This window comes from Macrobrachium nipponense, chromosome 13 (assembly GCF_015104395.2).
Source record: "Macrobrachium nipponense isolate FS-2020 chromosome 13, ASM1510439v2, whole genome shotgun sequence".
NCBI classification, from domain to species: Eukaryota; Metazoa; Arthropoda; class Malacostraca; order Decapoda; family Palaemonidae; genus Macrobrachium; species Macrobrachium nipponense.
Window position 1 is genome coordinate 78,860,216 of NC_087206.1, and position 24,682 is coordinate 78,884,897.

The 24,682-nt window shown below is 42.0% G+C and overlaps 1 protein-coding gene across 2 annotated transcripts in view; it reads left to right on the plus strand.

The window, feature by feature from the left end:
• LOC135225880 (pre-mRNA-processing factor 40 homolog B-like) overlaps nt 1-24,473 on the plus strand; it is a 41,911-nt gene extending 17,438 nt beyond the window's left edge. The window contains exons 5-18 of one of the 2 annotated variants that reach the window (XM_064265442.1): nt 286-431; nt 821-939; nt 1,472-1,566; nt 1,730-1,867; nt 2,435-2,557; nt 4,407-4,520; nt 5,088-5,202; nt 6,754-6,976; nt 8,288-8,426; nt 9,017-9,124; nt 9,221-9,415; nt 9,617-9,727; nt 24,069-24,209; nt 24,350-24,473. In XM_064265442.1, coding sequence (XP_064121512.1) covers nt 286-431; nt 821-939; nt 1,472-1,566; nt 1,730-1,867; nt 2,435-2,557; nt 4,407-4,520; nt 5,088-5,202; nt 6,754-6,976; nt 8,288-8,426; nt 9,017-9,124; nt 9,221-9,415; nt 9,617-9,727; nt 24,069-24,209; nt 24,350-24,451 — 1,869 coding nt within the window. In that variant the 3' untranslated portion in view covers nt 24,452-24,473. The remainder of the gene's footprint in view (nt 1-285; nt 432-820; nt 940-1,471; nt 1,567-1,729; nt 1,868-2,434; nt 2,558-4,406; nt 4,521-5,087; nt 5,203-6,753; nt 6,977-8,287; nt 8,427-9,016; nt 9,125-9,220; nt 9,416-9,616; nt 9,728-24,068; nt 24,210-24,349) is intronic. The other variant, XM_064265443.1, reaches the window with a different exon arrangement.
• The last annotated feature ends 209 nt before the right edge of the window (nt 24,474-24,682 follow it).

Consider the following 24,682-nt stretch of genomic DNA (forward strand, 5'->3'; position numbering starts at 1 on the left):
ACTTCAGCTACTTATGTACAACCATTATGTGGATCTACATGAGCATCACAGCTGGAGACTCCAGCAGTTCCCGTGAAAAAGAAGCTTTTCTTGCATGAGTATATGAGGCCTGTGTGGTACTGTCCATAGTTTGCAGCAGACTTACCGGGCAGAGTAGGTCATTACTGTCATTTGTGTCATGCAAAAGTTATCTAGTCAAGCCACTATTCAGGATTAGTTAATAATTTTTGTGTTTTTGTCTTTCATTAAATGTTATCAGCTTTTGACCATTATTTCTGTTGTCAGCTACTGTTGTCCCAGTGCCCATGGAAGGAGTATAAATCTGAAAGTGGTAAAACTTACTATCACAATGTGAATACAAAGGAATCGCGCTGGACAGTCCCTAAGGAACTTGAGGAACTAAAAGCCAAGATTGCAGCAGAAGAAAATGTGTATGTATTGCAAAATATGCAATTATCTATCAGTTAAAACAAAAAATAAATAGGTTTTTCATATCCTTTTCTTTGCCATTCTCTCTCTCACTCTCTCTCTTTTTGTGCAATTGTAAGGACAGGCACTCATTTTACCATTGACCATTGTGTGAGATACAAGCACACATCTTAATAAAAGAGTAAATAGAGTTTTTTCACTTATTTATATGTTAATTTTAGTTGTGCATCTTTTAAGTAGGTTTTTATCTACCGTTCCATATCTGTATTTAGAACCGGATACTTGGAAGTTTCGCAAAGATTTGTCTGTTTTTAAAGTCCATATTACAAGTCTGTTTTTAATAACTATAAACATGAAGTATGTACATTATTAAATGGTAAATGCTTTTTAGGAGTAAAGCAAACTCAAGTAGTCCCAAAGAAAACAAAGAGAAGAAAAAGCCTCCATCAGCTCTTGATCAAGCAATGGCAGCAACCCTTGCAGCTATTCAAGTTCCTACAGCCGTCAAAGGTGGGTGGAATACTTTTGAATATGGTTACAATACTTGTTGAACATTGTTTAGTTTTGACTATGTTTTAGTGAAGGTATAAACCTCTGCTTTTCTTTTGCATGAAAAAATTAAAGCAAATTATAAAATAATGGAGTGTGTTTACCACAGATGAATCTTTTTACCTCCTCCCCTCAAAAAGTGTCAAAGGGATGAAGAGGAAGAACTGAAGATTAATAATATATGAATAACTGTTATTATTACCAACTTTGTAAAACCTGTGAGCCTTGACCCTCAAAGCTTCTCTGAGAATAAGTATAAGGCAATGGTTTGTTTGTGTAAAATCACATTTGAATTGTTAATGAAAGGTATCCACTAACCTCAGAATATTTTCTTGACATCACTTGATGTCTGTTTGTCACATTTTTTTTTTAATATCCATTTTCTTTGTTTTGGCTGGTATCAAAAAGTTTCTTCATACATTGCAGGTTAAAGACTTAGGAAATTCTCTTTGGTTTTTATTTGTATTAAAATTTAAAATTTTTCAATGTCCAGCAGAGGAAGTGAAGTCGTCATCTGAACCAAAGCAACTGATTTTCAAGGACAAGAAAGAAGCGTTAGAAGCATTCAAGGATTTCCTAAAAGATAAAGTATGACTGATATTTGCTGTCAGGTCGAGATGTAGTAGTTTTCCTTGTGGTAATTAAGTACATTTTATAAATAGGATTTAATGTTGTACATAGTCTTTACTGTCAATAACAGGAGGTTTCAGAATTTCCCAAAAATTATTTATTACTCTTTTCTTTATTTCAGCGTGTTCCTAGTGATGCCACATGGGACAAAGCAGTTCGAATGATTCAGAATGATGCTCGTTATGAAGCCTTCAACAAGCTAACAGAGAAAAAGCAAGCTTTTAATGCATATAAAGTTCAACGTGCAAAGGAAGAAAAGGTGTGAACAGCCGAGTTTCATATTCATCAAAATTGTATGATGCTGCTCAAGTAGATTTGCATATTAGTATATCATTTTCCCAGATATTTTGCTAGACCATCTTATTTAGTAGCTGGAGAAAATAGATAATTCAGAATGTGTATGACTTATGAACTGGTTGGATAACTGTGGTTGCTTTTCTTGGCTAGTTAAGGGAAGTCACCAGCAGTTCCAATGAAGTGACAATAGAAAAAAAGCAAAGGAAATGTTATTCTGTACTCTTCCATGCATACAATCTCTCTGATAGGTGATAGAAATGTTCCTTCCTTTAAGTGTTTGAACTAGCATAAAGTGTGTTTATTGTGCAACATTTGCATATTTTTATTATTCTGTATATAATAAAAGAATATGGGGATAGAAACATTACAGTATGTGAACAAAGATTGGAAGGTTAAACAATTTTTATCGTAAGATTATATGAAAGCTGTAAGCATATGTAAATGATTATGATTGTAATCAGAGTAAGCTGAAAACAGCATTCTTATATTTTCGTTCATGATATTTATGTAATTAATTTTAATTTTTCAGGAAGAGCAGCGACTTAGAGCCAAGAAAGCCAAAGAGGACCTTGAACACTTTTTGCTTAATAGTGAGCACATGAGTTCAACTGTCAAATTCTACCGTTGTCATGAAATGTTTCAGCATTTAGAGGTTTGTATTTTGCTGTGATTATTAGAAATTTTTTGTAATATAGAGAATGAGATTGTATCTATAGAATTGCATCGATCTTTATTTCCATAATATTGAAATAATGTTTTGCTGTCCTTAGCTGTGGTTGGTGAAAAATCATATACACAATACAGACACCACCCTGCTTACAAACATTCAACTTATGAACATTCAGAGATAAAAACAAATGAGAGTGCAAATTAAAATTGTGTTCAGACCCTCCCCTTTTCCATTCATAATTTCAAATTTTGTTTTGCGTGCCTATTGTGCAGTATGTACAGTGTATTGTGTTTTATTGTTAAGACCGAAGGTTTGTTAGCTATAAAAAATACAAATGGATTAAAAATTTGTCAATTCAGAATGAAAATACTTACAGTACTGTATGTATTGACTTTATATCATGAAGAGTACGGTAACCAACTTTCAAACAATTCAATAAACAAATGGCTGTCAAGAACATAACTTGTTCATAAGTGCGGTGGTGTCTGTATATATATTTCATTCATATTTTTATGCATAATGCCTGGTTTACCATGAAAAATATGCCAAGTTGTTGTTGCATTGGCAGCATCTCACCACTATAACAGGATGTTTTAATCTGCCATAATCTTCTTTGATTAATCCTGTTTTCTCTCTATAGTCAGAAATACAAGTTCTCCTTAATATATCCCATCAAAATAAGAACAGTAGATGTTATGAAGTGGCTCATAAACAACTGGAATTTGTTTTGTGAATTTAGAACATAAGCCCATTCTGCTTAAAATAGTGTTCTGGCAATTGTGTAGATAGATTTTTCCTTTCCAAATTAATGCTTCTGACCTGATAAACACAAAACATTTATTGTTGTTAGAGGGATACTCTTGGGTCTACATTCGCAGGTCTTTAAGGCTATTCCACCAGTTTGCTTAGCAAGGGAAGTTTCTTCAGTTTAAGGTCTTGTTTTGATCTGGCCGAGGTCCCAGAGGTCATTACTTATGCCTTGGCCCCAGGAGAGACATCATGCTTTCAAGATATCTTAACAGTTGATTATGTGCTCTTTGTAACAAGGAACTGGAGAAGTGGAAAAGTATTGGCCTGTTTAGACTGTTCTTTCATTGTTTGCAGTCCAGTCTGTTGGTTTTCATATCCTTACACATTGGTCGATTTACATCAAACAGTCATTTTATTGTACATTATACAGTACTACTAATAACAGGTACAGTACATTATATATGAGCTTTCCCTCATTTTCAAATTAAGCATATGGCAGTAAAGTCATACTTAACCTATATTCAGCAAACTCAAAGTTTTAGGCAACCGGATTAGAGATAAATGAAGATGAATTATTATACAAGCTTATCTAACAATTAAATTAGTGCTTAACCCATTAGGTTTGATTTTTTCATCTCTCTCTGCCAATTGTCTACCTTTCATATGTGAATGCATGATGGCAGTTGTCTTAAAAAGTAGCACGAAAATCAAATGGTGTTTAAACTGGGCTTTGTATTGCAATGAAGTATTTTCCATAGCTATAATATGAAAAATTGTTTACCCTCATTGAAGCCAAAATGTCTGATAACAAAATAACCATAATAGTAAATTAGTGAAAAGTATTGTCCAGGTGTAAGTTTCAAATATAATTTACGTTAAGATCTTAAGGTGCTGTCGTGCAGACACATTTTCTTGCATGATGCTATCAAGAATTTAAACTAAGAAGCTACTGGTGATAGCAAAACTGAATTTACTCATGTTCCTCATCTTGCTTCTTATCTCATGTACAATTTATTCAGATGGTTAGATTTTTATTAGATTTTTATTATAAAGATCTTAATTCAAGGCTTTTGTGTTTCAGTTATGGAAAGTTGTTCCAGAGTCTGAGAGAAGGGAAGTGTATGAAGATGTTATATTCAGCTTAGCAAAGAGAGAAAAAGAGGAAAATAAAGCAATGCGGAAACGGAACATGAAGGTAAGGGAATCACCACAAGTTGATAGCACTGAAATTATTGTTGTTAGTTAATAATTGATTGTGTATTTTACAAAATGCATTAGATACAGTCATAAATCAGGAGTGGTTTACAGACAGTTAAATGTACAGGTTTTATAAAAAGTTAGTAGTAACCACAGGATTTCTTTTGGTCTTACTTTGTCCATGATAGTAGTTCAACATAATTTTTTCACTAGCATGCCTGTAATCCATGATAGTAATTCAACATAATTTTTTCTCTAGCATGCATGTAAATAATATGGGTATATATTTTATTTTTTATTTTTATATAAGATTTAAATTCTTGTGATGTGCTAGCTAAAAGTTGGTGTTTATTTTGCATTTTTTTTTCCCTCTGATCATCTTTCCTCTTATCAAAAAAATGCATATAAACAGTCTATGCAGTTGTGGAGAACTGTAGGTAACTGTTTTGTTAATTGACCTTTGTGGGTATTTTATGATGAACAACAAATTCAAAACAAGAATTTTATGCTCCCTGCAAAATTTTTCTTTCATGTTTTTAATGTGTCTGATGTCTGTTTTTTTCAGGTGTTAAGTGAAATTTTGGACAGTATGACCAACATCACTTTTAAAACCACATGGTCAGATGCTCAGCAAATGCTCATTGATAACCCAACCTTTGCTGGAGACACAGACTTGCTTAGTACGTATATTTCTTGCTTTTTTTAAGACTAAGATTAAGGGGAATTTCATACTAAAGTTCATAAAGCTGATTTTCTGTATTAAATTAGTTTCTAATCTTTATTTACGTAATGTGATTATTAATGGTATGCTTTCATGTAAATTTGAAACCTTTGCTACATTTTAAGGTTTACCTTTCTTTCTTCTGATTAGCTGCAGACTCATTATTTTGAGAGCAGAGGTTCATAATTTATTCATCAATTAGTGATGTCTATGATTGGAGGAATGTACAAATATATATAGATTACAATATATGTTACAATACTCTGCAGAATACACCATTAAAGAAAATTACAAGAATTAACATTAAGAGGACTGATATTCATGTATTTAATTAATTTTTTTTTATTAGTAAGAGACAGAAAAGTGGACATTTTATTCCATTAGAGGGGTGTATGTCATTCGTTATGAATATGGGATGTTCTTTGTGATAAATAAGGGATTTTGACATAGGAAAAATCTATTTCTTGGCAAGGAAGCCGTGTCGCCCAGTGAAATACGTCTCCTTTAGCACTATTTCTAGTAAAATATTGCTATAATACCAGAGAATTGCTAAATTGGACATGTCAGAACTCTCTGACTCGCTCACCTATATAAAAGGTGTCAGTATAAACCTGGGGCGAGTGTTAAACACTACCACAGCAACCCCTCCAATTAGCCTTTTCTTCTCTGGTATTATAGCAATATTTTACTAGAAATAGTGCTAAAGGGAGACATATTTCACGGAGCGACACGGCCGAGCCCAGAAATTAATTTGTTCTTTGCTTAGTACTGAATCATAATGGTTAATATAAATACTTTTGAACTCACCTCCCTTTGAAAAGTCTTCTTATCTCTTCCATGAGGCATAATCCTTTAGAGGTAATGTATATTCTAAAGAATTATGGTGGCTTAATTCTTTCATTGAGCTTCCTGTTGAAATATGGTATATTGATTGGTCATTTAGACCGTTTCTGGGCATATTACTTATTATACTTGAAAGTTTTCCCTGAATATATTCCTAACAGCAGGAAGCTTTCTTTGTACTGTATTTAGTTGTTGTGGAGCAATTAATTGATAAGTATTGAGACTTGTTTTAAGTATGTGAGTTCACTTCAGTAGGGAATATTGCCAGAAACTTGAGCTGGCTTCAATGAAAGATGAAACTGAACAATACTATAACAAAATAATTTTCAGTGAAAGATGAAAGCAAATCATTTTAGTTACACAACATGAACATATCTGTATCATGAGACTGCACTGAGAAAATTTAATTTCTTTACTCCTTCCTGATTAATTGTAGAAGTCTTACATGTTTTTTTCTTTTAACTCATTCTACCTATTCACCTTATCCTTTTATTTCAGTTCATGTACATTCTTACCGCTATGTCCATTTTTCACTTTACTGGGTGTTCAGTAATGATAAGATTATTGCAATTCTTAAAATTGTACAAATGTTGATGTCTTTTGTAAAATATTACCAAATTCTTATTTTTATTTATTTATTTTTTTTTTATATTCCATGTGTTCATAGGTATGGACAAGGAAGATGCCCTCATAGTTTTTGCTGAGCATATAAAACAGTTAGAAGAAGAAGAGGAGGAAGAAAGAGAAAGGGAGAAAAGGCGGATTAAACGACAGCAAAGAAAATGTAGAGATAATTATATAGCTCTTTTAGATGAACTTCATGAACAAGGAAAACTCACATCAATGTCTTTGTGGGTAGAACTTTACCCAATGATCTCTGCAGATATTCGGTAAGTTTCAGATAATCTCAGATGTTCATCTTGGGGTTTCCTAGTGATACAGCAAAGGTTATCTTGAGTTAATAGTCTTAGCTATCCTTTTTTTTATTCACCCTAATTTGTAAATATCATGGCCTATGCTAGCAAGCAGATGTTATTATTTTCAAGTATGTAAGTTTACGTCCAAGACTAGTTCATTTGATTTTTCCTGTCTTACAATATAATTGTCTATATTATGTGTACAGTACTTATTATAAAAAAATTAGGGTCATGAGAGGCACTCTTAAGAGCACTGTGGCAGATTTTCATTATCTTCCATCTACTTCACTCTCAGTTACTTATCTTCAGTGAGAGCTCCTTTACCTGTATATTTCTCAAGTATCCTCCTGGCCAAGTCACTTTTGCTTTTCTGCTTACTCACTCAAGTATGCTGTGGTCAGGTTGCCTGCCAGTCCTGCTCGAGGTCACTTAAAGTCTGCATGTAGTGCAGAAACATAGGCACTTGTGGTGGTTAAGCAGATTCCAACTCTTCCCTGCCTATACTGGAACAGAGGCAATGGCATTCTCCATAGCCAGTTACAATTGATTTCTAGCAGAGGAGCCATGTCCTAAGGCAGGTTTAATTGCCACAGTATAGATTTTGTAAAGAGCATCTTATGTCTCCAGGTTTTCTTTTTCTCAAGGGGTGTCAGAATGATAACTAGAGCCATTCCATGATTTTTACAATTTTAGGGAAAATACTGTAATGTCTCTCTTAAGCATTTCTTTTATTTTTATAGTTTCTAATGAAGTTTTTTAAATTTTATTGTACTGAAACTTGCAAGATTAGATAAAAAAACCCTCATACCTGATCATTTTCACTTATGACAAGGTTATTTGTAGTACTGTTCAGTAATTCTTCAATTGGTCTATCCATTTTTGCAATTATTATTTATGCTTATTTGGCAAAAATACAATAGCTTAGCAAACTTTCAAAAGGGTGGAAGAAAATGAGATTGCTCAATTATTTAAAAACATTGTAGTTCTCATCAGAATTTAACTTTTTCAAAGTATAGTTCATGAAAATTCATGGTTTTCTAACTTAGAGCAGATTAATCAACACAAAATTCAAATGTCTATCTTTCCTTGAAAAATCTTTATAGTAAGGAGGCAAGATGGGGAGAGATCTATACTAGGTATAAAGAAAGAGAATTTTGCTATTGACAGTCACAGTGATGGATGTCACTAGGTATAAGAATGCCTGCTTCTTCATTGCACTCATTTTTTTATCTGGTCTTTGAGCCAAGAGCTTATTAAATTGAGTTTATGTTTATTATTTTACAGTTTCACAGCAATGTTAGGACAGCCAGGATCAACTCCTCTCGATCTCTTCAAATTCTATGTAGCAGATCTGAAGTCCCGCTTCCATGATGAAAAGAAGATTATCAAAGAAATTCTGAAGGAGAAATCATTTGAAGTTCAGGTTTGGAATTTCTTGTTTTTAAAGAAGTGTTTAACATTTATAGATTTTCATGCTTGTGTAGATTTTCCTATATTTGTCTGAGTCATCAAACTCATCAACATGATTTTGTCACCTTTTCCATTTGATATAAAATAAATTTAATTTTCTGTTGCCTTCCTACAGGCCTTTGGCCTGCTCCTTTCATATCTACTGTATTACCTTCTACAAACTTGTTCCTTATCTCTTGACATTATGTAGATCAAAATATCATTCTTAGAGATACCATTATTTCCTCATGTGTAATATACTCTTCTTACTTTACTCTGGCTATCAGAGGTATTCCTTTTTTAATAGTATTAAAGTGGATGATATTGAAGTTGAAAGAATACCGTAAGTTTGTTGCAGAATTATAATGCTTAAGAGAATAATTGTAATACAATTGTTGCATTAAATATTAAACTTTTATGAGCAGTTGGACACTACAAGGAATAAAAAGACCCATACACATATTTGAATAATGGTTAGGCTTTATTGTTTGGATAAGGTATTAATATTTACGATTGTAAAATTCATACCTTATTTTTCATATTATATTTTCATTGATCTTTCAGGTTAAAACTAGTTTCAAAGAATTTGCTACCGTTGTATGCGATGATCCTCGCTCTGCTACTTTGGATGCCGGAAACGTTAAACTGACTTACAACGCTCTGATTGAAAAGGTTTGTTTTTAATTCAAGGTGTTGTTTCCTGTAATGTTTCAGATATATAAATTCCTTAAAAATGTATATTAAACTTTTGGTGGTTGCTGATTGCAGGCAGAGGCTCGTGAGAAAGAAAGGTTGAAAGAAGAGGCCCGAAAAATGCGCCGCCTTGAAGCAGGATTACGTGCAGCATTAAAATCTATTGGCGTAGACTCAGGGTCAACTTGGGAAGATGTCCGCCCACGAATCCAGCATTTGTCATCATTTACAGCTGTTACAATTGAAGCAGAAAGAATCAGGATCTTCAAGGTAAGCACTCCCATAAGAAAAAGTTAACTGGACATTGGATTACTTTGTACTGTCATCATTTAGTTATCTGCCCGAGAAGAGCCTTTATTAGGCTCAGAGGTCTGGACAAACTAATCCTTTATATTATAATAATAATCCTACCCTGTGTGACGTTATGCATATTAAATTGGAAATATTTTTTATTTTCTTTTTTAATGATAGGAATATCAGCAACATCTTGAAGAAGCATGTGGTCACCATCATTCTCGCAATAAGAAGAAGAGTAAGAAGAAAGATCGCAAGAGATCTCGGTCTCGATCTCATTCATATTCAGTAATTATAATTGGCTTTGTTCTGTAATCCAGGAGTGTATAATTAAGTAATACAGTATATACTGCAGATTTAGCTTAAAGGCACATTTGTTCCGATACGTAATACAAACCCTCGGTCCTTTAACAATAGGAAGGTAACTAGCGGCAGCTGGGACGGTCGTAAGCTTCGAACAAGGGGAGAACGGTAGTTAACTGCTTGTCCGATCGTGCGCGCCCGCGCGCCCGAGAGGTGAAGAACCACTTTTGCTTTCGGCCGCGGGTGTGAAGGACGTGTTCGTCATCGCTCTCTGCCCGCTTCATCGTCGTATGCTTTGTTTATATTGTGTTTTCTACTAATGGTTTGGTTTGACTTGAAAATGAAACTGTAAGTACACTGTTTTCATTTTCATTACTTAATTATGAATCAACATGGAGCTATCGCCGTAGAGACGGCGATTTCCGCTCTTTTCATGAATTGAACCCTTGAATTATGTCTCGGTGCCGAGGGCGGGCGCACTCGCGCCGAGTCATGTATTTTGGGCGAAAGTGTGTAATTGAAAGATGTAAGTACTCTTTTTCATTATATTTTTGCCCTGTGCGTTCGTTGCCGAGAGCTTGATTGCGCTCGGCAAGAGCCTCTTATTTTGTATGAATAGAATGCAATGAAAGTGGATTCGCAATGCAGTTTTCTTTTCATTTTCATTTATTAATTGCATCAAATTTAATTTTGGATCAATTTCCGCTCTTACCCGGGAATTAATCCTTACGATTTATTGCTGTGAAAGTGAAAATAGCAAGTGCAGTATTGTTCATTTTGTTCATGAAACTTACCTGTCAGATATATATATAGCTGTATTTTTCCGAATCCGACAGAAATTTAAACACTTACGACACACGCAGTGGGAGTCAGGTGGTTAGTACCCATTCCCGCCGCTGGGAGGCGGGTATCAGGAATCATTCCCATTTTCTATTCATAATTTTTCTGTCGCCGGTGCTGAAAAACACCTGTTTTCAGTACCTCCGTCTAGGATTTTGGAAACTTCATTGCCGCTAAGTATCCTAATTGTCTTTTGATTTATTCACTTGGATTTGTGGCTAGGCATACGCTATCTTAAATTGATTTGAATTTGATTCATTTTTGCATAAAATATCTGAATCTAGTTAGGCTAGTTTCAGACGGGGTTTGGTCTGCAAAGATAGGGTGTGGGCTACCGTAAGCTTCGGTAGATTCGCACTTGGTATGTACGAGGGGTATGGGTCTTGCTTCTTTGTTGAGATTTGTCATGTAAGGAGTGTGAGACTTTGTCTATTCCGTAAGGAAGACGTATGATTCGTATGTACGCAATTAATCAGTAAACATGTCTAATTCCGTAAGGAAGACGTATGATTCGTATGTACGCAATTAATCAGTAACAAAAGTCAGGGTAGTGAACCTGCTAACCTTCCTGTAGACTTTATTTTGCATAACCCTGTAGTATGGCCTACGGGCTATGTATATGTCTACGAGAGGTGCTCGCTCTCCTTCATTGCTGTGAAGTGCTACTTCTGTAATTGTTACTCCTAACCTGCAGTGTTGCCTTCGGGCCCTAAGCAGTGTCTGTAGAGAAATTGCCCTTTCTCTGATACTCCTTCGATTCGTAACTTAGAATCGAAAGTGCTTGCTTTAGAGAGTAAAAGTGAAGTGCAGAAGTGCAGTGATACCCCTTGTGTAGTGGAGGGTGCGTCAGATCGGCCTCGTTTCGCCTCTAGGCCGGGACCTCTGCTTGACTCCCAGAACCAGTGAGAGAGCATGTCGAAAGCCGAAGGAGGGTTACGAGGAACCCCCACCGATCTGGCGTGCCTTCGGCAGTTTCTGATGAAAATCCCCAGACTGCCTAAGTGCGTGCACGTGCACGAATCCTGAAGGATTGCTTCTCGTCCTCCGAAGCGTCCTCCCCGCGCAGGGTTGGAGCTTTCGGATGGACTCGCGCCCTCTAAATAGAAGCTTTATAGAAGAGGACGCTTCACGTCCTCTCTCTCTCTCTCTCTCTCTTGTTATGCGTTTCAGTGAGAAGTAAGAAGGCGAACGTCGCCTGAACTCGTGTCCGTCTTTCCACCGAGAAATACGTAAAAGAAGTCATAGTAGCAGTAAGCTTTTGAGAGCGGACGCCCAAGCCAGGGGCGCGCAGTGGACGCCGAGCGTGCGTGCCAGTGGAACCCGATCGTGCGCGCCAGTGGACGCCGAGCGCGCTCCAATGGACGCCGAGCGCGCTCCAGTGGACGCGAGCGCGCTCCAGTGGTACGCCGAGCGTGCACCAGCGCACGCCAGGTGTGTCGCCTGGCTGAACGTTTCTGTTGAACTCTTCAAGCTCTTGTTTCAGATTTGGGCTTAAAGAATTTTTACCTCTACCTTCGATCATACCTTCTACCTCACCTGCAAAGAATGTGAAGTAGGCAGTGCTTCGGAGTAAGCTTAAAGTGAACAGACAACTTCTTCGAAACCCAGCAAGACATCGGTTTTCGTGAATTCAAGAGGTCTCTGTCAATTAATATTGCTTTTCGCATAGGTGGATGGAGTTAAGGAAAGCTCAAGGGAAGTTCTCGTTTGCTCTACCGCAAGCTTTGCCATTCTGCCAATAAATTTAAGTTGCCACTACCGCAGTCAAAGACTTTGCGATAAGGCAGTTACGGGTTATAAAGGCTCGATGTCCTGCACGTCAGGACTCTCGGCAACGTTCAGTAGGATTCTTGCAAAGGCACTCATCAAAAGTACGCTCTTCAGGAAAGCGCAAGACAGGACTGCCTTTGCCATACTGCCAATAAATTTTAAGCTTTAGCAGGCATTAGTTGTGATACGGGAGAGGAAGCTGGTTGGAGAGTTTCTTCCTCTTCCCAGGATAATTTTGCCAGCTTTTTAGCCCATCTGAAAGGGCTTTTCAGATGATAGATTTTGTTAGTTCCTAGTCGGGACTACGCTGCCGAATTGAACATCGTCGTAATACCTGACGTAAGCCCAGTCTCTTAACAGGATTCTTGCCCCTTCCTCGTTTGAGACGGGAATCGGAAAAATAAATGCTCGACTTCCTGGATTACGTTTTGTCAATTCAGTGACTTTCCCCCATTGACAATATACTATCGTTTTGTCAAGTAAGTGGGTATCCCCTCATTGACAAAATATCTCTTTGTCCCGTAAATGGGTTAGTTCTCATTGACAAACATCTCATTAACTTGATATTGCGTAAGCGAATAAGCTCTTATTGACAAGATTCGGAAGAGCTCTCATTCGTCATTCGCAGACTCGTACAAGAAATAGACTTGTAGACTACGTCAATGAACGCTTATGTCCAATAACATAAGAAGCTTGAGCTGACTGCTTCGATTCTCCTAAGTTTTGTTCATGAAACTTGCCTGTCAGATATGTATGTAGCTGTATTTCCGAATTCAGCTATATATATATGTCTGCCAGGTAAGTATGAACAAACTTTATTGTGATATAATTTCATATTTTGCCTTGCGTTATTTTATTTCTGGTTGGTTCAAGTCTTATACGCTTGCTGTAGTTACCTCTTCGGATGGCAACCGAGAGGTCTATGGTCCATTTTAAGGACATTTAATCGTTACTCCCTGCAGCCTTCCAGGAGTTTCCGATTTCTTTACCGTTGTATGGTAGTGTTCTGACGACACAAACGCATCTATATATTTAGCGTTTTCTGTTTCGCTTAAATATACCAGCTTGAGAGTCTCTTTATGCTAAAAATAACGAACCTTTTTCTTCATAGAATAGGGTAGCTGGCAACCCAGGCATAAAGTTAAGAGACGACGATGACGGACGATCGTAAGCTGCTGCTGTCACTGTCCTCTGACTCCTCTCCTCCAGTCCAAACGAGCCAGTACCAAACTCGTTCGCTGTCATGCGCTGTAGGTTAAGTCTCTCTCCTCCTGCGGGATTGACTGACTAACCGTATCTCTGTGCTGGCAGTTACGTCTCTCTCTCTCCTGCGGGATTGACTGACGAACTGTATCTCTGCCCTACAATCACGGACTTTAGCCTAAGATTGAGGGGATTTCTTACATGAATGAATAAACATTGCATTCGTTTGGCCTTAATATGTTCTACAGAGATATCTTACTCCTTTCGGTGCTCGTTACCGCACGGTATAGGACTACGAGTCTACCACAACATTGCACTATTATATGCTCTCTTGCTTAGGCAAAGCGCAGCCTTATTAGGGAAGTAAACATACTGTGTGAGGGAATGGATGAGCTTGCTGGGACCATTTCCTTCCTCCAAAGAAGTTTGTTTCCCTGAATAGACTGCAATTCAGACCTCTACAGTTTTTTCCTACCGGGAAACTGAAATTTTATTAAAGATCTAGGAATGATTCTGAACATCTCTCGGTGCGTTAAGTATCTCTTGAGGTGATAGAAAGAAGTTGCCGGACATCTGGAGAGGGTTTCAGATGTCCTGGATCATAATCTGAAAGAAGTGGAAGCAATTCAGTCGTCCCTCCAGTCCTCGAAACGAGTTTTTGGAACCATGGTCCATATCAACTCTGATCTTCCACAGCTCTCTCATATCTTAGGAAGTATCTTCTCTCGGTCCCGGTTCGGGTTTACGAGAAAGAGCCTATTATAACAACAGGCGTTAGAATGGAACGATCCTCTAGAGGTTCGTTACAGGATTGCAAAAGTCCGTTCGAATCGTCTCGATCGAAGGCAGCAACTACTGACTTCCGAGTGGAATCTTTCTTTAGAAGTATGTTGAGAGTTGTGGAGACTTTAGGGACGTCCTTTCATTCATCTCTTCGCTAGGTTGAGGACGAAGAGGCTTCTTCTTCTCTGCTCCCTTTTTCTCGATCCGGGAGCGGTAACATTAAACGCCATCCTATGATATTGAACGGGGATGGATGTTTAGTCTCTTTTCCCCTTTTTCAATCACTTAGGAAATGTAATAAGATGATTTATATCATCACAGGGAGCAGACAATGACGCTAATCGCCCCATGTTGGCCTTCAAGACCCTAGATTCACAGAGGTCACGTCCTTCCAAGGACCTTTTCCGAGAGAGTCGGTCTCCTTTAACACGAAAGGTACCTATAACCTCTCCGCTCTGAGTCTGACTACGTTCAGACTATCGAGATGTTGACAGCATAAGATTGCAGTCTTCCCTTTCCGTTTGAAGAATGGGATAAGCTGGCAGTCACAACTATTAAAGAATACGCAAATATGTTGTTGACGGCCTTTGGGCTCAGAGATTTGCTTCTGTCAAACAACAAAGCCCTTCACGATCTTTGAGTTCTGTGAAATCTCGAAACTCGCTCACCATCTACTTTTTGTCTCACCTGTTTTCTCGGAGTCAGACACTCGTGCGAGATCAGGAGACATATAAGTAGCCCTGAGTTTCTTGTTGACGAAGTCGGTTGCGTTTATACACCCCCGATGATCGTTTAACATGAGACCAGGTTGGACTGTCAGGCATTCGTCCTTCGGGACTGAATCGCCTTTTTGCTCCTCGCTCCTTTCTCCTGGCACCAGAAAGCTCGAGTCAGGAGTGGCTCAGGAGTTGTGATTCCGCTAACGACGTTGGGTTGCGTTGATACACCCCCAAGGTTTGCTTAGCTTGAATCGCCCAGGCAGTCCAAACACTCATCCTTCAGCGAAGAATAGTGCCTTATGGTCTTCAGGGTACAGCCTTGCTGTCCTTGATTCGTCTGACTGGTCAACTGGTCGGTCACCTGACGTTAGTACAGACGGACTGACTGTGCATGTCCAGATCGAAGCTTTCAATATGGAACTTAGACATAGTCTGAAGTTCTTGATGTCAAAGCATTCGAACATCTCCTACCTGTTAACTTCTTGCATGTGATCAGGAAGGCATTTTTCTAACCACCCTAGATACGACAAAGAGGGTTAGTGAGATTTTAAGCCATCGTCACAAGTTTTGGCTTTAGAGAACACAAGGCGGTGTGCTCTCTAAGCTTTTCGTTATGGCCTAAGATTGGAAACCCGTTTTGTCCTTGGGCCAGGAGCTTGGAAGCAAGGATGGCACAAGTTAGTGGGCAGGAGCCAGAGAGAGTCCTGTGCCCTGTCAGGTCTCTCAAGTTTTATCTACATAAAACTCAAAGTCGAAGTCGTACGGACAATCTGCAGTGTTCCGAAAAGACCAGACTTGCCCATATCGAAGAACACCCTGGCTTTATTGTTAAGGAGGTCTTTCAAAAAAGCTCCTTCTTTGTGTTTGCACAAAGATTTGAAATCTTTTGATTTGAATGCTCACGAGGTGAGGGCGCGGCCTCGGAAGCATTTCAACAGAGCATGGCACTCAGCAACATCCTGAGTACCATGTTTTAGCGAAGCAACTCTTTGTTCAATTCACACTCCCTGCGAGATGTGAAGATGGCATATGAGATCTGCTGCTCGCTAGGGCCATACGTGTCTGCAGACACAATCTTGGGGGCAAGAAGTACCACTCATCCTATCCTGTAGAAAATGGTTAGGAAGAGCTCTTAATTTAGTAGTTGAGTCGCCGACAACGGTGACTTCTTAACTCTTAAGCCTTAGTTAACACACCTTAACTTTGGCTAGGTGGGTCAGGTGGTGATATATATTTTTATATATATATTTATTTTACTTCTTAGCCCTCATGGTATGGTCAATATGGTCTAGTCACGTCGTGGTCTCGCCCCTGTTGACAGATCATCTGGAGTGCACCAGCTATATAGGTCTCTACCTCGCTGGCAACTCTAGTAGCACAAGCAGACTTACGCGGCAGTAACCACGAAGTCAGCTATGCTAACAGGTAAGGAATCAAGATATCAATTATCTGCATATATATGTTTCCTAAAATCTTCTATTCTGTCTACTCCCCACCACCAAAGTGGGATTCAGCTATAAAAATATATATCTGACAGGTAAGTTTCATGAACAAAATGATATTGTAATGATCAATTAAGTTTGTTCATATTACCTGGCAGATATATATAATCAAGTACCCACCCACCTCCCCTCAGGAGACAGTGGAAATAAAAATTATGAATAGAAAATGGGAATGATTCCTGATACCCGCCTCCCAGCGGCGGGAATGGGTACTAACCACCTGACTCCCACTGCGTGTGTCGTAAGTGTTTAAATTTCTGTCGGATTCGGAAAAATACAGCTATATATATATCTGCCAGGTAAGTATGAACAAACTTAATTGTATCATTACAATATCATTTTCATATTTATGATAGCATCATATTATTATGGATCAAGTTTCCGCTCTTACCGGGAATTGATTTTTCCCTCTTTAAGTTCTATGAAGTGAATCGCAAGTGCAGTATTCTGTTTCATTTTCATATTACTTTTCACTGCTGTGCGGGGGTAGGGGAAGCGAAGGTCTGCCAGGAAGTCGTCGGAAAGCTCTCCCGCGACTCCCTTGGTATCCGATTCTTCGTCTTCTTTCCTGCCCCCCCGCTCAGCTTCCTCGTATTTTGTTTTTGGGGTCTTCCTCCGTTCGGGGTGGGGGCATGTCTCCCCCCCCGTGCGTGAGGGAACCCCTCTTACTAATCTGTCTGTGCTACCGCCAGGTGCCTTAAAAAACAGCCGTGGGAGACGACCTTGGACAGGTATGGACCACTGCGGCTGCAGGGCGTGCCTAGCATCCACGATCTGCTGCAGAGTCTAGCGAGGTCTGGGGCAGTGACCTTGGAGTGGTCTCCACTACAACCTTCACGGCCGCTTATGCTGCTTCCCCCCGCTGGTCTACACTCCCCATGCTGTGTCGGTGACGCCTTCTGCCGCTTCTAGGGCCGGTCCCCGCCGCCGTACCGAGGGTATGCCCGCCGCCGCCTGTGTTTTCTTCGTGTTGCCTGCCCCAGACTTCCGCTGTTCCAGCAGCTCGCCCTGACCGGCCGCCAGTACCACGCTGGCTGCCGATGATTCTACGAGGCGATGGCTGGGCCTGCCGTACCTGTCGCTGATGTGGTTCCCGCTACTGGCTTGGCTGTCCCTTCTGTGTTTACCGCTGCCGCTGTTCCTGCCGCTCCTGATCTGGTTGCTGTTCCTGTCGCTCGCTGGGTTCCTGCGCCTGTCCATGCTGGTCCTGCCCATGGTGTGTCTTCTCCCAGTCCCAGGTCCTTCCGGACAGGTGCAGTCGGGCCGTGTTGCTTCGGCAATAGGCCCGACTCCGGCCTGGATGGAGGACCTGACGACTGTCCTGCGTGAGCTGACGAAGAAGAGGAAGGTGTCATCTTCGTCTGCTGTCTGCCTCTTCCCCTTCGACTTCTAAGGCCCATAAGCCGAAGAAGAAGAAGCTGCCTCCCCCCCCTAAGAAGTCTCCTTCGGGAACTTCTAAGGGCCCGTCCCACCTCGGTGGGATCTGCTGGTCCTCCTGCTCCTTCGGGAGCGGGGCCCGTCTCCCCTTCCGTAAGGAAGAGATAGACGGGGACCAGAGGAGTATCGGTTAGCTCTGGTACTTCCTCGCCTGGTGCTAGCGGCGATGCCGCTACGCCAGGTTCCGGCTCGGTCTCTCGTTCGCGGGAGATCCCGAGTGTACGCTCTCCCTCGGGAGACCGTGCAGCCAAAGTTTCGGCGCCAGAGTTCGCTCGGCGCCAAGACCACGGCACGGAGCTGAAGGCTGGCGAGAACGCTCAGGTGACTCTCGCCAGGCCAGCGGCCGCTCTCGCAGCGACCAGCTGGTAACCGGGTTTTGTTATTCCCCCTAAGAAGACTCCTTCGGGAACTTCGAAGGGCTCGTCACATTCCGGTGTGACGGGGGGGTTCTTCTGCTGGTCCTCCTGTTCCTTCGGGAACGGGGCCCGTCTCCCCTTCTGAGAAGAAGAAGAAGACGGGGACCAAGGGTGTGCTGGCTACCGCTGGTACACCCTCGCCTGGTCTTGGCAGCTCTGCTGCTAAGCCAGGTACCGGCTCGGTTTCTCGTCCGCGAGAAGTTCCGAGTGTACGATCTCCTTCGGGTGACCGTGCAGCCAAAGTTAAGACGCCTGAGTTCGCTCAGCGTCATGACCGAGGCACGGAGCAGAAGACTGTCGAGAGCCGCTCAGGTGACTCTCGCCAAGGCCAGCGGCCGCTCTCGCAGCGACCAGCCGGTACCTCGGGTGGACGTGACGGTCTCTGACCGGCCACGGGTTAGGGTTGAGGCTGGGAAGAGGTCCCCCAGGTCCCCTCGACCGACGGTACCCAGCCTCGGCTGGTACCAGCGGTTTTGACGTGCCGCGAGGACGCTCATTCCACGGTCATCACAGGCGAAAGCGAGCTCTGCAGGTCACCTGACCGCCGCTCCCACAGGGACCGGGCGGATACGGTGACCAGCAGCAGCTCGTCTGACGCACGGGACCGGGGTCGACGTGCTCAGTCGAGCGCTCCGCCACAGGTGAGCGGCACGGCCAGGCCTGCAGATCGATCCACCACCGCGGTGTGGTGATCGCTGCAGCCCCCCACGTACGCTGGTCCTGCCAGCGAGCGGGGGGGGAGCGTCAGGTCTGTCTCTCCACTACCTTCAACTTCCTCGGGCTACACCGGGAAGAAGCGAGGTAGCATAGGAGTGATCGTGAGAGGTGCGCCGCTCACGATCCCGTCACGACGCCGCACGTGCCACGTATGGTCTTAGGACAACCAGGACGTAACGCGCAGTGATTGAGGCGACCGTAGGGGGAGAGGGGGTAGCGTCAGTTCTGTCTCTCCGATACCTTCAACTTCCTCGGCATACGCCAGGAAGAGCTAGGTATATAGGAGTGATCGTGAGAGATGCGCCGCTCACGATCCCGTCACGACGCCGCACGTGCCAGGTTGGTCTTAGGACCAACCAGGACGTACGCGCAAGTGATTGGAGGCAACCGTCAGGGATCTGTTGCTGGTCCTTCTTCTGAAGGAGGAGGGTCCTGGGAGCTGCTCTTGTTGGAGGGACTGGACGGTCCTACTCCTCAAGACGCTGTAACTTCCGAGATTCAGAGTAACTTTACCCAGGTTATTGCACTGATTCGTCAGCACAACGACCGGGGGGAAGGATCGCCGCTCCCACCAGCAGAGCCCATGTCTCTGCTCGAGTCGTTTTGGGGCCCGAGAGGGAACCCAAACCGACGGTGGGTATTATGCCGCGATCGGAGCTTACCGATTCTGTCTTGAACCAGAGTCTCTCGTCTCCGGACAAGAAGGCTCTCTCAGTTCTGGCCGGTCGATCAAGCTACTTCCACCTCCTCTACTGCGACAGCGGCGTTTCTACGTGTCTTCGGACACCGTATTTAAATACTCCTTCGGTCCTCCTGAGAGGTTTCGACCTCGACGAGGACTGAATGAGTCGGAGGACGTATCGGCTCTCTCCTGTCAGGTGTCGATCAGCCCCACCCAGACGACGTTCACAGTGGCGGCAGACCCTTACCTACAGTGAGAGTTCGTAACCCTCCTCGGGAAAAAAAAAATGTTTTCTCCTGACGATACGTTTTCCCAGACTCTGAGAGGCCATCGCCGCAAGGCGATGGCTGCTCCTACTCTTCTCCAACTGCTAGTTCCACTGGGAAGGCGAGCGAGTATCCAATTCCTCCCCCATTCCCTCTCTCCTTACGGCTACGAGGGAAAGGGGAAGGATCCTACAGAGATTTCTCTGTAGATCCCACGTTGGGGACTGCGCTACCAGGGGGGACCTTCGGGTCCTACCTGACGTAAGCCCCGGTCGTTGAGGAGGGATCCTGCCCCATTCTCGATTTCTACGGGAATCGAGAGGACCACCAGCCGATATCGTTTGACGAATTCGGTGGGGGTTTCGCAGACTGCTTGAATTCTACGGAATTTCTAGCGCATTCAGAGTGTTTTGGAGTTTCTTACGATCTCCAAACACTTAGGCGAGACCACGGTCCAAAGTGAGCGAGACAAGAATCCCCGATATGTTACACGATAATCGGGAACCTCGCCTATGCTCGAATTCCTGGAATTTCTAGCATTAGGAAGAAGACCTGCTGCTGAAAGAAGACTATCTCACAGTAGGCGACCAACCTGGAATAGAGAAGAACGGACGGGAATATCCAGTTTGGCTGGAACTATCGTCTTAGTATTCTGTTCACCATTGAAGCTTTCCTTCGAGGAAGACTTCTCCTTCACTCTAATAGAGAACGAAGGTGGTCGATCTCCAATCCTTATTTTGTTTTCTTGAAGGAAAGAATTTAGGATGGAGATCGTTGTTCAGAATCCTACAATATACTACGTATATTAACCTCGCGACATGATTCTGCTAAGCAGTTGAATGGTCCGAGGGGTAGGCGCATATCCTGGTTATTCTAGGATTGCGACTTAGACGAAAAGTATTTCTAATTGAACTGCAAACCCGGGTTGCCTGCAACCTCCCAGGAGTTCCAGTTTCAATTTTATATACTTATGGTGTTGTCACAACAACACCATTTTAGCTTTTATATTTACCGAAATTCGTTTCGCTTAAATATAATTGCTCGAGCATATCTTTTTATGCTCGGTGGTTCTAGCCGAACGCATTCCTTCGTGGAAAGGATTACTTGGCAACTCAGGATGACGAGTCAGCGACAGCTACTGCGTATTGAATTGCCCGAGGCATTTCAGTATCAGCTGCTGCTTTGAGATAGACGGTTGTTTATGTCTTTCTCACCTGCTTTGATTGAATAACAACCGTATCTCTGCCCAACAATCACGGACTTAAGTCTCTGATTAACGGGGATTCTCGCATACATGAATGACCATCTACTGCTGAGAAACGCTAGTATTCCATCGTCTTCGGTATTGCGAGAATTTTAAACAGAGATATCTATTCGACTCTCATCTTTCTGTTTACCGCACGGTAACAGAATTCTGTAATAGTCTCTTGCTGCATCGTATCCCGATAATGCGAATGATTTTTGCGGAATCTGAGTTTGTCCTCAAAATATCTTGTATTCGGAGGTGTACAATTGTTCATTGTTCACCCCGGATTAGCAGATGTATTGAAAGACATCGCCTACTCCCACACCTGCCAGCTCTACTTCCAAACGTTCAGCCATGAGAAGCAGTTCTTCAAGCGGCTCTCCCCTGTGTTTCATTACTGAAGAACGCCCCGCTTGCATTGCACAAAAAAAAACGGACAGCAATGAAATGGCGGTTAGCCGTTTTCAGTCATTTGTAAGCACAGGTTTAGAATCTTGAGATTCCTTCTCTCGATTCAGCTGGAAGACGTAGGTTGCATTCATTGCCTACCTTCGTCTTCAACGTCACATAGTGTTGTTTCTCCTTAAGCTGAGATTCACGTCTATGAGATTTTCTTGCCATCAGGGACCTCGGTCCTTTTGAAGGCAATTGACTTTCGCCTTTTGAGCTTATGCATTAAGAGAATCATCGCCGCGCCGTCCGGCATCGGTGACTAACAAATATTTTATTTGTTTGGTCTCTCAGCATAACTCTTTAAAGGGCGAAGGTCACGTGACTTACCCGGATGCTTGGACAACTTGCCTCTACTGATTCCGAACCAGTCAGTCGGCAGCTGTCAGAGCGTCCGAGTGTCAGTTACGAACTATGCTGTGGACTTAGTTTCGGTTGTTCCAGAGCAATCATTACTTCGTCTTAATAGCTTGTCAGTATGAGTACTGTACATAACCAAAGTCGAGAAGAGGGATAGGTCATACGACTATTCCCTTCTTTTCGTCTTAGGTAACTGCATGACTTCTCTTGAGAAGTCAAGCACAAAGGGATGGGGATTTGTGACGCTCGATTTTGTACCGATCTTCGTAGCGAAGACTCAGAACCCTTCGGTAACTGACGATTGGTTCGAGTCCTTCACAATACCCTCCCTAATGGACGTCACCGCCTCCGATACGAAGGCTATGCTGCTTTGTCCTGTGAAGGTGCGACGGAGCTGTCTGAAAAAGAAACTCGACACCCAGGATGAGTGCGGACGCCTCTTCATCATTCTCTCGCGTTCCGCAAGAACTTCTCCGTGGCGCAGGTATGAAGGCAGGCGCCTGGTCCAACCGGACCGCATGCACCTCCTTCTACCTTCAGGATATTGCCCACAGTTCCTTGGATCTTTTTTCCTTGGGAACCGTGGTGGTTGCTCAACACGTTGTGTAGTTAACCCAGACCCTCGCAGGCTGAACAGCATCGAGTCCTGGTGTGACGGTAAGAATGGATGAGGAATGAGAGTGTGACTGGCTCCTCTTCCATCTTTTTCTTCCCTCTACCTTTGGGTAGAGGGACACGGTCGTCACCCTGCTGGGTAAGGACGAGATGCAGGTGAGCTACTCAATAGAGCACCATCCTATCCCTTTCAGTAGGGATAGGAGTAAAAATATCCACCACTTTTTCCCTCCTCCAACAAGGGGGAGGAAGTGGATGCCAAATTGAGACAAACCCATCATTTTATGATTGTCTCTTGCAAACAGGAACAAGTTCTTGCTTGCTGGTACGAAGAGATACGCTTGCCTCTCTCTTAGTACTTGGCCCAGAGGTCTGACCATTGATCCTGCGGTGCACACCCCGATCAATCGGACAGAGGTTTGGATCCCTCCCTTGCTCTTACGACCAGGGAGGCACTCCAGGGTTGGACGAACACCAGTCTGTTCACCAAAAAGACTCAGATTCCTCCCACCAAGAAGTGAGTCTTCCTATTGTTAAAGGACCGAGGGTTTGTATTACGTATCGGAACAAATGACAATTTGTCGAAAATTGCATTTTTCCTAACTATAACAAACCTGAGGTCTTTACACATATAGTCCCACCTCATGCCACCCCATCACTCTGCAAACTTTTTGCATGGGCCTAAAGCAAAAGTGATTCTTCACCTTCTCGGGCGCCGGGTGCGCGCGCACGATCGGTACAAGCAGTTAACTACCTTCTCCCGTCATCCCCCTTGTTCGAAAAGCTTACGACCGTCCCAGCTGCCGCTAGTTACCTTCCTATTGTTAAAGGACCTCAGGTTTGTATAGTTAGGAAAAATGCAATTTTCGACAAATTGTCATTTTATACTACCTGGCCTGGAAGAAAATTGGTATGTATCGGCATATGTTGGGGGAAGGTAGGTCGGGCTCCGCCCAACTCCTTCCCTATTGGTTATATCTTGTTGCCACCAAAACATTGTGCTATTAATAACCAAGCTCCAGCAAGGTGCTAGAGAAATCCCCTAACATGAAGACCTAAAATTTTTTTTAGTTATGAAAAAGACAAATTGATTTAGAATTCATTATACTTTTCTGAATGCACTTTTAGGATTATTTATGGTATGTGATAGAATAGTTGTTTTACATATTATTAAAAAATTTTCATAATCAGCCTTTTAGTCTCAAATAATCTCAGAAGGTTTATCCTGAAACAAAACAAATCACTGAAGGATTGTAAAAACTCAGTGAATGATTTGTGCAATAAAAAACACTTGCCAAACTTCCCCATTTTGTGTTGCAGTCGGAAAGTGATGAAGGCCATAGGAAGCGTAGGTCAAGACGTTCACGTTCACGGTCAAAAAGTTTCTCTGAAGATTCTGATGAAGATAGGAGGAGATCCCGTAAAAAGAAAAGCAAGAAGAAGAAGGGCAGGAGTCATTCTGTAAGTAGTAACCTTTAAACTTTATGATTCTAAATATAGATCATGATTTCATGCCATGAGTTTACAGTACCTATTTAGGTAATATGCAATTAATTTATGTTCCAAGGACTTTATGTATGTGTTTTTTTTTTTTTTTACAGAGATCTTTAAGCAGTGAAGATTCATACAGATCCAGAAGGACCACCAAAAAGAAGAAGCATCGTTCCCGATCCAGATCACGTTCTAGATCACGTGGCGGGTGAGTTTAAGTTAATTCTTGAAAATTGTCTCATAAAGCTTTTAGAATTCAACAATTGCATGTCTGTGTCCATTAGTTAATCCTTTTAAAAAAGTTTGTCTTGAGAATTTCTCAGAGGATATTCAGTTAGCTTTTCTGGATCTTTCCAGAAATATTTGTTAGGACATGAATCTGTGCACCTGATATTTGAGGCTGACCTGGTCATTCTGTGCAGGTACAGTGAGCTGAACTAAGA